Genomic DNA, 12,546 nt, shown 5'->3' on the forward strand with positions numbered 1-12,546 from the left:
CAGAATGGGGAGGCTGACGAGAATCAAAAGCTTTGGCTTTTGTGTCTCTTTCATGTTCCAACAAGTGTGAGCACAGAACAGGAGAGAGATGAAGGATTTATATTTCATTTTCCTTGAGATCATCTTGAACTGAGAAATTCCCTCTTGTAAGGCAGCTGAGCAAAACATATGCTGCCTTGCTCTTCCCATCCATGTCAAAGGAGTAACTGTGGTAAAAAGAAATATGGTCCAGGTAACACCCTGGTCTGAACTATGCACTATGTGCTCCATGAGTTACGTTAGTTAACTTTCCTGTGCATCTGTGTTGTTTCTTACTCCCTGTTTGACTTTGTATGATCAGCATAACTCTTACACAAAAGGCTAAGCATTATAACTAAAGTCATTAGTGTTCATGGGTGTGATTAAACACCCATGAATGTGTTTGCTGCAATGATTTTTAGATGTCTGAGTCTCCTCGTGCTTAGTTATTGAAGAAATAATTTCAAGGTATTTTGATAAAGAGACTCCTCTCAGTTGTAGCTGCTTAGTGGGTGTCTAACATAATAATAAGCAATAAAAATGGCTCTGAAGAGTGTTGGCTGTTGTTTACTGATGCTCTGCATCATGATTTCTGGGGTGGTTTTTTTAGCATTAATATGTATTTTCCTAACTTTAGGATATGAATCAGAAAATACTGCATCTCTACCATGTACAGTGAGCAATGAGATGCACTCTTTGATGTGAAATATCATGCACCTGTAAATGCACTCACAGGCTGGCAGTTTAGCAAGTCAAATGTCAAGTCATCAAACTGATCAAGAAAATTTGGATATGAGCCCTTTACTGATAGAGAGACTATTTATTTGAAACAGCCAAAGGGTATAGTATTTAAAATCTAATTTTGTATATGAATACTTGGAAAGGGGAGCTGTTTTTAAAATTCTAGCAAACAGTTGTGTTCAAACTTAGCTTTCTAGCCAAGTGGCTTCTACTACAGATTTTCTGGCATATATTCCCACAATATATTGTAGTCTTTGTTAAAACAGAGTGTCTGAGGTTGTAACTGAAAATCCTTACCACAAGCAATATGATTCATGTTCAGTCAGAGCTTCTACTTATGTATTTGTGTTACTGCGTTTGCATCCTAAGCAGGTAAAATATCTGTTCCTTGAATAGGCACAATCATATTTTTTTATTTCCAACAACCTTCTTTGCTTTCTAGACGGTGGACACTGTATTTTCGTATCTGTTTTCTTGTCTCAGTGTTAAGTGAGGTATCTTTGCTTCTGTAAGGGCCTAGTTCATTTGCTATTACAGAAATCAACTGCTCTTTACAAACCTTCTTTTGGGTTAACTACTACAGAGTTCTAATATCTGTTTTGCTAAGTAAAGCATTAGCAAGGAATAAAATACTGTTTCTTTTTTCTTTTGCTCTGTCTGTGTGTCATCTTTTTAGGGAGACAGATTTGGCCTAAAGATGTATCATTTCTTTTGGTTTTAAAGTGAATTCAGTGTGACAGATGCCAGCCTCCTTCAGGTTTTTTTTTTTTTTTTTATATTCAGAGGATCTCAGAAAAGTAGGAAAAATAGAGGCACTATATTTTGGAGCACAACAGAAAGTATGTTTGAACACAAAGAAAAGATTTAAGACTCTCAGAAATGTGTTTGCTCTCTGAAAGTCCCCTACTGTTGCTCTAGAACTAATATAACTGCTGTAACAAGACCAACAAGGGGAAAACTGGTGTAAGTTTGGCACAAAATCTTTTTTTGTTAGCTACTTTTTGAGTGATTAGATGCCTCTGTTCTTGTTTTGTTATAGTGCTTGTGGTGTTACCAGTGTGGAAAAACTTCTGATGTAGACAAAGACACAGATTATTATATTAAAATGCATTAATTGTATGGGGAAATTTGTAGCATTTCCTAATCTTACTACTCAGACCTTCAGTTAGCTGAAATATCTTTTGATTTAAACATTCACTTATTCCTCATTCGAAGTGAGATATCGTTTGTAGGAGAGAGTGGTCTCATATGTCAAAATTACCATCAAAGGAATGGTGTTACATGAATATTTTAAGAGAAATGCTTAAGACAAATACTTGCTTTAAGGCAATGCTTTCCAAATGCATACATAATAAATAACTTGTCAAACGTTACCCTTCCTTCTTCACATTTTTTTGGCACTATGCAATAAATAACATAAATGTTTGGGTTCAGTTTTATTGCTGATTAAGTGTTTGACCAGGCCATACCCTTGTCTTCAAGATCTTAAAATCAGTGGAATTATTTAAGAAATAAGGTGTTGCAAATGTAGTAGTTTGAACAGTTAGCTAATAAAATGGTGGCAATAAAGCTCTGGTAGAGCAAGGTTTAGACAAGCCATCAAAGTTCCTCTGAGAAAGTGGGTAAATGTTCTAGCATTTTATCCAGACTGGAGACAATGTTGTGGCTTCCATGGTAAGCAGTAACTGAGGTAGTTATTAAAGGCGAATCCAAATACATCTTCTGTGGCATTTATTCAGCATATTATATTAGTTTCTGTGAAATTCTGAAAGTATTTATTAAAAAATTGTGCAGGGCTAAGATTTTAGTTGTGATGCAAGAAAATCTTTGATACATCAAACAGCAATGCTATAGTCAAATAGAAGTTTAGATTTTGTTTATCACTGCTTGTTAAAAGTTATTTTGACACCATGTCTGGGAAATAGAAAATATTAACATGTATATATATACTTTTTAATGCAGAGATAATATTTGTGCATTTGTTTCAGGTATAATTAAACCAAGTTTTAGTGTTTCTGAAAGACAACCTCGGTTTAGGTAGGTACCATTTATGATTTTAATACAGATTATATAATTGATGATTGCTATGATCAATTCCAGTTGGTTGTTTCGCAATGGAATAGTTGCATGATTGCCTTCAGGAAACATTTCCTTACTTATCATTACAACTTCATTTTATCTCAGCCTATGACACTTGGTCTGCTTGAGGATATTGTTTGAGGGTGTTTGCACACAGAAGCTTTATGTGAGTAATTTGAGGACTGGCAGTAAACTTTCTGCATCAGCTTAAACTGACATTAATTGGTTAGCCAGATTCTGGTTTTGCATTTTTAAATTGCTGTTTTTCTATAGAAGATTGTGTTTATGTATTTGATAGTGCAGAGTAATATCTTATCCATTTGAACTCCTCTAGACCTTCTCTATAAATGTAGATACCTATTTCTGGAATTCTGGAGTTGTCATTTCTTTCAAAAAGGAAACAAACCAAAACAGAATATGGCATGGCCGTCCCCATTCTCCTTCTAGAGGTCCTTCCTTTTTCTTCTGTTATTTATTCAGAAAGGCATCACACATATTCTTGACCAACCATGATTTTTTCTCATGTCCTTGGCGCCATTCTCATTCGTAGACTCAGTTCTTTGTTTCTTCATTTCTGCTTTTCCTTCACATCTGAAAAAAACCCTAAAATCACTCTTGGCTCCATCTGCCTCCTGAACAGTTTTGTTCTCTTACCTTTAACTTAACTGGGTAAGTTTTTATAACAGCAGCATTGATTCCTCTCCCTTGTGTCTCCATTGACTCTGTTTGATCCAGCTTTTTCTTAAGGAATATTACTGCAGCAACTCTTACTAAGCTGTTTAATGGCCTCTTCTAAGTCATAGTTCTTTTATTTTCTTGATTTGCTGTTTATCATTGGCGCTATCTTTGTGTTCTTAAAAACGTGTTTTTCTGAATCTGTCCTTTCCTACTTCTCCCCCTATCTTTTGAAACTATTCTTAAGGACCTTTCAGAAGGATACTAGTTTATCTGTTCATCTGATTTCCTCTGGATGTTACCAGTGGCTTTATCACTGATTCTCTTGTCTTCTCTTCTGCATTTTGTCTTTGTGTGTACAAATGTGTCTACTTACTCATCTACCTGCAAAATCATGCTGTAAATCATGAATTTAGCTGTAATCACCAGATGTATTTCCTTCTGTCCATACTAAATTTTTGCTCATCTCTGTAAGATCTCTTCATGGCCATGTGGCCATACAGTTATATAGGCCATGTGTATAAACTACATAACTAAAAGGAATACCACCATTGCCTGTACCTGAAGTCCTATCCATTAGCTTGGATTTTGATCATTCTCAAAAATAACATACATCCTCATGAATCCTTCGACATCTGAGCATCTGCTTTAACTTGCGCATCTCTCAAAGTTCTTGCATTCAGAATATGTCTCACTGTTCTGCCTGGCACCTCTAAGATATAACCTTTCCTATCGATATACACTGCTAGAACTCTTGCTTTGGTTCATCAGGCTATCACACAAGCAACATCTTTCCTGGTTTTGGAAACCTAGTCGTTCTAGTCACTCAAATGCCCATTCAGAACACTGCTGCGAGGAACATTTCTACAGCCCTGCTTTCAACCTTGCCATCTTCTGTCTGTATTCTTTCACTGGTTGTGCTTTTCCTATCCCTTCAAATGCAATACTTTATTTATTGTTCTTAGTATGTCACTATCCAGTCTGTCATCACTCACTAACTTTCCAGTTTCAGTCATGCTGCATCAGTAATGGCAGCCTCCTAATGCTTGAGGGTTGAAGCAAGCACATTTATTTTTTTTCCATCTCTGCCCCTCACATAAACATTAGCAAAACTGTGTCCTTACCTTTCTTCATAACTACTCCCTGCAACTGTAATTTTGTCTACTGCCTAAAAAATACATACAAATTCTTGCCATGCTAGGGCTGTTGAGGCTGCTGTCTATCAGGACATCATATTGGTTCTTTGAGTTCCCCATCTGTCTGTATCCATTTGTTGTTGCTTATCTCAGCTAGTAAAGTCTGCAGGCTGGGACAGTGTTTCTGGTGAGTATAGAGCAGAAGCTAGAAGTGCAACATCTGGACCTATATTTCTGACACTGAGATATTGCTGTCCTGGTGGTGTAATATTAATTTTTTTCGCTGCTTTACTAGTACTATCTGCATTATTATTCCTTTTTTCATCCACTAGACGATAATTATTTTATGTTTTCCATCCGTAAAATGGGTTAATTAAATGTCCTTAAACATGTACAAATACAAAATAATGTGTAATCTAGAGGATTATGGAGTTTTAAATGTTAAAATCCAGTCTACTTTTTTTGTACTTTCTAGGATAAAAACTGAGAAGGGAAAGGAACAGAGTCTAACTTTTATTTAGTAGAAGTCATGCTATTTTGGACACATAGAATAAGCCTGCCTTTATCTGACTTATAAGTGAACAGTTAAAAACTAGTGAATTTGGACAGATTTCCTTTAGAGGAAACAGGAGAACAAGTCAGGGAATACCTCCATTTCCTCTACAGTCATTGATGTCGAGCACAATTAAAACTTTTGTTTTTTCTTTTAAATAATAGTAAAGAATATATTGAAGGTCCGGGATCAAGACTGCGACCAGGTAATTTTGTGCTTGCAGCAAAATCAAACTTAAATTAAAACTAATAATTTCCAAGTTTTACAACCGTATTCTTCTGTTACATATAGAGTGTCCCCTGTTGTATCTTAAGCTTTACAGCCTATTGATCTGCTCTTGAGAGAGCCTCCACTCGTGTGAAGGGCCCACACTAAGAAAACAGAGGATTCACTTGTGACAGGGTGGCATTCTCATAGTCTTCGAGCTTTTTGCAATATGAAAAATCATGGTATTATCTAATAATTACAGTTTTAAATGTTAGAAAAGGAGATAATTACATTTCAGATACAAATATGTTATCTGAAATATCCTTATGGAATTTTTTAAAAATATGAATTCCAATAGTAAATCAGTAAGATCTCATTTTAGTGGTCATTATCCTGGCTAAACTTCTGCTGAATGCAATGGGAATTTATCCTATGAAAGGAACATTTCATATAGCACTTGTAAATGATCAGGTATTTGTACATCATCACTGATGAAATAAGTTTTCCATTTGAGATAGTTTTTGTTCTTACTGTAACATACTCTCACATAATGTAAGCTGCTAAGCTTGATTTTGGAATGCATATTATCAGGATTAAATAATATTAGAAAGAAAATTATTTTGAGCAGTTAAATTATTGATCTTCATAAAAAAAGTACTTTATGTCTCTACTAACTTGCATTTCACAGCTTTTTGAGATAAAAATTTTATTAGGAATTTTGATAAGTCAGTGCAAATCAAAATTTGTTGTCCGTTTTCAGCAGTTTTCATTACTGTTTACTGAAAAGAGCCATTATAATACCAACATACAGTTTAAACCCACTATCTAGCCAGAATGTATCAGACTATAATGATCTGCAGACCAACACTTTAGCCTGTGTTAATATTTTCAGTCCTGTGGGTAATTTGAGCAAATCCAGTATCTTTCGTCAGTAATGTTTTCTTTTTGGGTAAAACTCTTAGAAGTTTTGATCAAGTCTTCAACAGCCTATTCACACATACGTCTTTATCCCCGAAACAATGTTATACTTCTATATTTAAATAAAAATAGAATTGTGGAGTGGTCTGGAGTATATGGACTTTATGGGAACTCCTAAAGTTGCTAGCTGAACATTAGGTCTCTAGCTGTCCTTGAAGCACATAAACATTACAAGTAGACATTCCATCTGGTCCTCCTAGACTGGTAAGTCGTATTGCTGCTGTCATACTAGAAAGCAGAGAAAGCTCTATACACTGAGTGACAGGGAAATCCATGTTATGAACTGTTCTGTTGGCTGATATCATTCTAAACATATTTTATTCAGAAAAAAAAATATCTGAGAAGACCCATAAAAGAAGGGGCACTCATTTATTTGCTTTAGTTTTGTAATACAAGCCATTGACAGCAAAGGAGAAGTCGAATACCACTAAACAGGGAGCAATGAAAAAGGTAACATGTGAAGGATGTAAAGTTTTTATCAGTGTCCTAAGAAAAACTGAAGATTCCTAAGTTGTAAGAGCAAGACCACACTATTTATTCTGGGATTGAATATAGCAGTGTTGAAACAGTTGGTAGATGAAAATGAGGCAAAAAGAGCTAAATCAAAATTGTTCTTCTCATGGCGTATAGTATTTAGGTTATTATAGCGTGACTTCCACTGTCACCTTCAGCAGAAAGACCAACCTAAATTCTTCCTTAGGTGGCTCAGCAGAAAGGCAAGACTTCCTTTCCTCTTACTGATTATTAAGAGGAGACTTACGGAAAAATTGTCGAGCTGAATGTCGCTTGCCTCTCTCAACCCTTCTACCAAAAGGCACTGCCACAAAAAATCAGAGAATAGCAATGATGTTGTAATCTTCCTGATCCTACTGGAAATGTGTCTCTCTGTGACAGAGAATGACATTTTCTATATCTCTCTATTTTCTGTGAGAGCACAGCTCAGAGCTGATTGGTCCTCAGATGCTACAGGTTGTGAATTTCTCTCTTCTGCTTCTTGTTAAAGCAGCCAGCACAGAAATCCAACAGGAAAAAAATGGTAATAGTTCAGTTGTGGGCTAATTAGTTTTGGTATTTGGATTTCATCTCCCTGTCAGTAGAATTTTCATTCTTGATACCAGATCACTTTGCGAAAAAAAAGTTTAGGTAGATGTGAATCTGTACATAAGACTTTATGACCCTCAAGGTGTTTCTGTATGAGGTGATTTTAGAATATGAATCTAAATTAGCCTCTGAAGTGTAGTTTAGAGACAACTGTATTTAAGAGAGACAGGACCGCTGGCTGAAGTTCAATACTTGGACTTAAGCTCTTTGCTTTGCTTCCAGTTCTAATACTCAACTTTGAAAGATAATTTTGTTAACTAATGTTCTTTAGTGATACAGTAAGTGTTTTATAGTGGCAGTCTGTTGATAAGCTTTTATTTAATCTCTGGATCTGACAGCATGTATGACTTAAATACACAAGATCAAAAATCATAAATAATGACTGATTTACCACATAAAAATTCAAGAATTTGATTTAGCTTTGGCTCTGTACTCTTTCTCAGCAGGGAAAGCATGATAGAGAAGCACTAGGCAAATAAGAACTGAACTGTTCCATTTGTTTTAATGGTTATATTTAAAATCTGAATGTTATTTTGTAAATCTGCACAGTTTGTAGGATATGTAATATTTACTTCTGTGTCCTAATTCTATTAAATTACCTAAAGCTTGATCAGCAGTATTTCTCTATTGGTTCTTATGTCTGGAATTAAAATTTTTCTATGGAATGCAAATAAATTATTACGTCTTTTTTTTGGTTCAATAGCCAAGTTCATAATACTTTTTAGTTAACAAAATATAGTCAGCCTTTTAGGTATAATATCCCCAAATCAGTATTGAATTTACTGTGCTTTGTAAATTTTAAGTAATGCTCACTCATTTAGGTAGTCAAGTGAATTTGGTTTTACTTTTTATCAAGCTGTCTCTGGCTAGTATTTTTCAAATAGCTCATTGAATATGGCAGGAAGTAAATCACATGAACATTTGATATTGTTTGCTGGTAAATTAGGGCAGTTTTGCTTCAGAAAAAGAGCACAGTCTTTCAGTCACCAAGCTACTTGTACTACAAGAAAAAGCACACCTGCAACAGACAAGTATATCTATCTCAAATTCTGAATGACCGAGACCATGTCTGATTTAATGGCTGTTTGTGGTAAGTCCCAAACAGTAGCTCAGTGGGGGAAACAGATGTTCACTTTCAGCTTTTGTTTTCAATTCTTAATCCCAAGAACTAAATATTTTCACATAGCTGATAGATTTTTTAATATGGTTTTAAGACATGTAATGTAAATGAAACAGTAAATGAAGAGGTTAAAATTGTTGTGTTAAATTTATTTTGCTGAAAGAAAAGCGCAGCTTCTATTCATGCATGACTTCCTTTGCAGTGCTTTTGTCTATGAAAAGTATAGATTATGTACATAGATTTGCTTGACAGAGGATGGTAGTCTAGCTTTAGAGGAACAGGTTTACACCTACTCACTGTTTTCATAAGATAAGAAAAATTCAGCTTGCTTTCTCCTTGCCATGATCATTAATTCACACTTATCTAAATAAAATCAATAATAACCTAATAAAAATGATAGGAGGAAGCCTACACGTTTGAAGTACTGCAATAATCGTAATTTAAAGTCATGCTTTTCCTTTTAGTTCCAAACTGGCTCTGTTCTTTACTTCAGAGTTTGTACTACAAAATGTAGTGTCATTGTCATTGGGTATGGTGAATGCTTTTAGCAAAGATCACATTTGAATGCCCAATTAAATAGTTAAGCACTGAAATATAAGCCTATGTGTGCAGTGTTTGTGTATGCATATCTATTGTGCGTGTAATTAGGTAAAGGAAATGTTCAAATACAATGTGTTTAAAAAAAAGAAGTTGATTTGGATATCTGTTTTAGAAGAAAATATTAGAAACAACTTATAGCAACTTTATTTTCTCAAAGTTACAATACTTTCTTATTGGGGATCTCCAACTTTGTGATCTCTGGTTAGTAATTAGTCAACGAATATTTTGTTTTCTGATCTGTCTAGTGTACAGGTCTACCTGAAATGTTAATGCTTAGAGAAATGATATGGAGATATATCGAGACACAACACTTCTTGAATCTAATAAAATATTTAATTGTGAAATTTGTTTAGTCTTTTCTTTTTCTTCAAAGAGGGATATTTATATCCCATATAATATGGCAGGGGCAGGGGAGATATAATTTTCGTTATATATAGTGTATATTTAATATGTATAGCTCATAATTACGTGCATATGTACACAGGAATTGAATCTGTCTTAATATTTTCTGGTTTGCATAACACTGTGTTCTGGTTTGCTTAACCTCATGCATTTTTCTGTCAATATCTAACTAGCTTTGCATTTAAAAGTTTTCAAACCCCACTTTTCCCTTATATTCACAGGTCAACACTACTGTTTTTCTGGAATTTACAAGCAAAAGCAATATACAGTCTGTGATAGAGAGCAGTTGTCTTTGTATTTACTTTGTGCAGAGAGGAATTTTTACAGCATTATTCTTTGCTTGTCATTGATGTTCTTTTATTCTAAAGATGAAGAATGCAATTTATGTGCTTTATGGTGGTGTCCTTTTGATCATAGAGAATGTTGGTAACAGGTCCTTTCCACAGTCTCCATCAAAACATCCTTTAGATAGAGTGGTCTCTGGTGGGAGGAATTTATGTCGAAGAACAGAAACTACTAGTTTTCTGATACAAAGTAAAGACGACCAAAGAGAGTAATCACTTGCACATTTTCTCGAGGTTTCTCTCAAAACATGCTCTTGCTAGATGTTGGAAACAAGAAGTAGCTGTGAATAGAGCAAGACACATCACTATAAGGCAACATGAAAGTATATTTTAATAAAATTGTTCTCCAGATGTTCCACATCAGACATTTTATTATAATTCTTAGGGTAAAATGCAAATAAATTTCATAACATCAAAATACGTAAAAAAATAACTATCATGTGTGCTAGTCTAAGAAAAAAAATCAGTTCAAATAAGAAAATTCTGGTTATCATATAATTTAAATTTGAATAAATGTGGGGAAACTTTTGTGAATGGTGAGGTATATTAATACTTCTTTTCTCCTAGGGTAACTTAGAAGGGAGTCAGAGAAAGGGATTTTCTTTCAAAACCCATTATCAATTACATTGTCTAATCTTTTAAGTTCTTAGACTATCCTTTTTTTGTTCCCAACTCTATTGGAAAAACAAGTCATGCATTAAAACTTAATATTTACATCTACAGGTTTTAAACAGTGTACACTATTAATATATTAAGGCAACGAAATGAGCTGTCCTGCTGATTTTACTGTTGTCCTCTACAGTATCGGCAGGAATTGCTGTATCACAACGGAAGGTGCGTCAGATCAGTGACCCTGTTCAGCAGATTCTTATTCAGCTGCACAAAATTATCTTCATCACTCAAGTAGGCATTACTTTTGCTTCTGACATTCTATACTTTCTGGTTATTTGCTGTTGTCAAAATGATGGTACTGCAAAGTGCTGCTAATTTAGTCACTGTTCTTTAAAAACAACAGAACTTGACATTTTTGCAGATGGCAGGATGCTTTAAAAATATATGATTTAAATAAGGACTAACCTTGAATATTAGTATGAGGAGGATGGCAATAATTGAGTCATATGAAAAAAAACTCAGTGGCTTACCTCAGAACGACATTGTCATGCCAGCCATACGAATATTTTAAGTGACAATATTATATACTGATATGGAGAGTACGTAAAAAGCTTTCCTCTATAGCAGTAATTTATAAATAAATTCTAAGTAATAATTTTTATTATTGATAAATAGTAATAATTTCTTGGGATTTCTAGTGCAATAGTTCAAATTCTGAATATGTTAAATATTTTGAAACGTCAGATCTTTTTCAAACTTAAGATTTACTTTAAAATTAAGTTCAACTCTTTCATAGTTAGTTAATTATTTTATAGTGATTCCAAAGCAAAAATGAAGCTGATATAAATCTGCATTGAACTTGTGACTAAAAATGTGACTGAAAACTTTTTGTTCTCCAGAAAGATGACTGCCATTCAGTTACTTGCAAAATTTGCTATTTTTAAGTAAACTTATTTTTATTTTCCAAAATGAAGTATTTATATTTGTAAAGTGATGTTTATCGCCTCAGGGGATTTCAGATTGCTGAGCCAAATTCATATGTTTTGTTAGAGCAGAAGAGCATAGCTGAACTTGGATGTATTTTACATGTCTTTTTTTTTTTTAAAAAACTGTCAAGCTTATCAAAACAGGTAATACAGGAAATAAATTATCAGGGACAAAGAAAACAATAGTTATTTAAAACAATTTTAATTGATTGAATTTATGGCAAGAATGATCCCCTTCACCTGCTAACAGAAATGAGGCAGTTCGGTGTTTACGTGCTATGTAAGGAGTATGTCCAAGATGCTCATAGTGAACCTACCCTTTCTGTTGAAGGAGGTTTTCTGAACTGGCCTACTAATTAATGCAAGTTATCATAACATGGATGCCCGATAACTGAGAACTAATGGCAACTCAAAGCACTCGCTTAGAATTGACCGCTGAAGCAGCAGTAACAACTTTGATGCTTTTGGTGTCAGTTGGTTTCAGAATGGGAAAGTAGGCAAACCACGGTCCATGCCTGTTCTTGTTCACTGTGCACTATGTGCTTCTCTTGTACTTGTTTATGGTCTTACAAATCTGCAGTAGAATATTTTTTATAATTCATAGCTGTTTTCTAAAACTCTGTTACATATTTCAGCTGACAATTCTAAACTGAAGTTTACAAGGGAGAGTTCTTGCCTGTTAGTTCTTGGCTGCCAGCAGCCTTCCCAATCCAGTTTCCATGGGAACAAGAGTCAGAGTGATCTCTGGAAAACAATGTAAGAGAAAGCTTTTAAAAAAACGTTATGTAAATCCTTAGCCTTTTTTTTCCCTTTTTTTTTAAAAAAAAACACTGATCTGACTTGTGATTTCATTAAAACAGAAGCTAACATTGAACACCAGTGCCTGAGGCAACTCCGAGTTTCTCATGCAGTGGACTTGTCTGTTACCACCTTTGCTTCAGAATATCCCACTATGCCCATGGTACATTAACTGCAAATAGTTCATTGCAGTGAC

The 12,546-nt window shown here is 34.5% G+C and overlaps 1 protein-coding gene across 5 annotated transcripts in view; it reads left to right on the forward strand.

Annotated features, from left to right (window-relative positions):
* The window catches only part of NEK10 (NIMA related kinase 10), a 123,667-nt gene that overhangs the window by 86,133 nt on the left and 24,988 nt on the right, over positions 1-12,546 (forward strand). For 4 of the 5 annotated variants that reach the window (XM_075418985.1, XM_075418989.1, XM_075418986.1 and 1 more), the window contains 3 exons: positions 2,748-2,796; positions 5,367-5,407; positions 10,757-10,857. In XM_075418985.1, the coding sequence (XP_075275100.1) occupies positions 2,748-2,796; positions 5,367-5,407; positions 10,757-10,857 (191 nt within the window). The remainder of the gene's footprint in view (positions 1-2,747; positions 2,797-5,366; positions 5,408-10,756; positions 10,858-12,546) is intronic. The other variant, XM_075418988.1, reaches the window with a different exon arrangement.

This window comes from Opisthocomus hoazin, chromosome 4, assembly GCF_030867145.1.
Source record: "Opisthocomus hoazin isolate bOpiHoa1 chromosome 4, bOpiHoa1.hap1, whole genome shotgun sequence".
In the NCBI taxonomy this organism is placed as follows: domain Eukaryota; kingdom Metazoa; phylum Chordata; class Aves; order Opisthocomiformes; family Opisthocomidae; genus Opisthocomus; species Opisthocomus hoazin.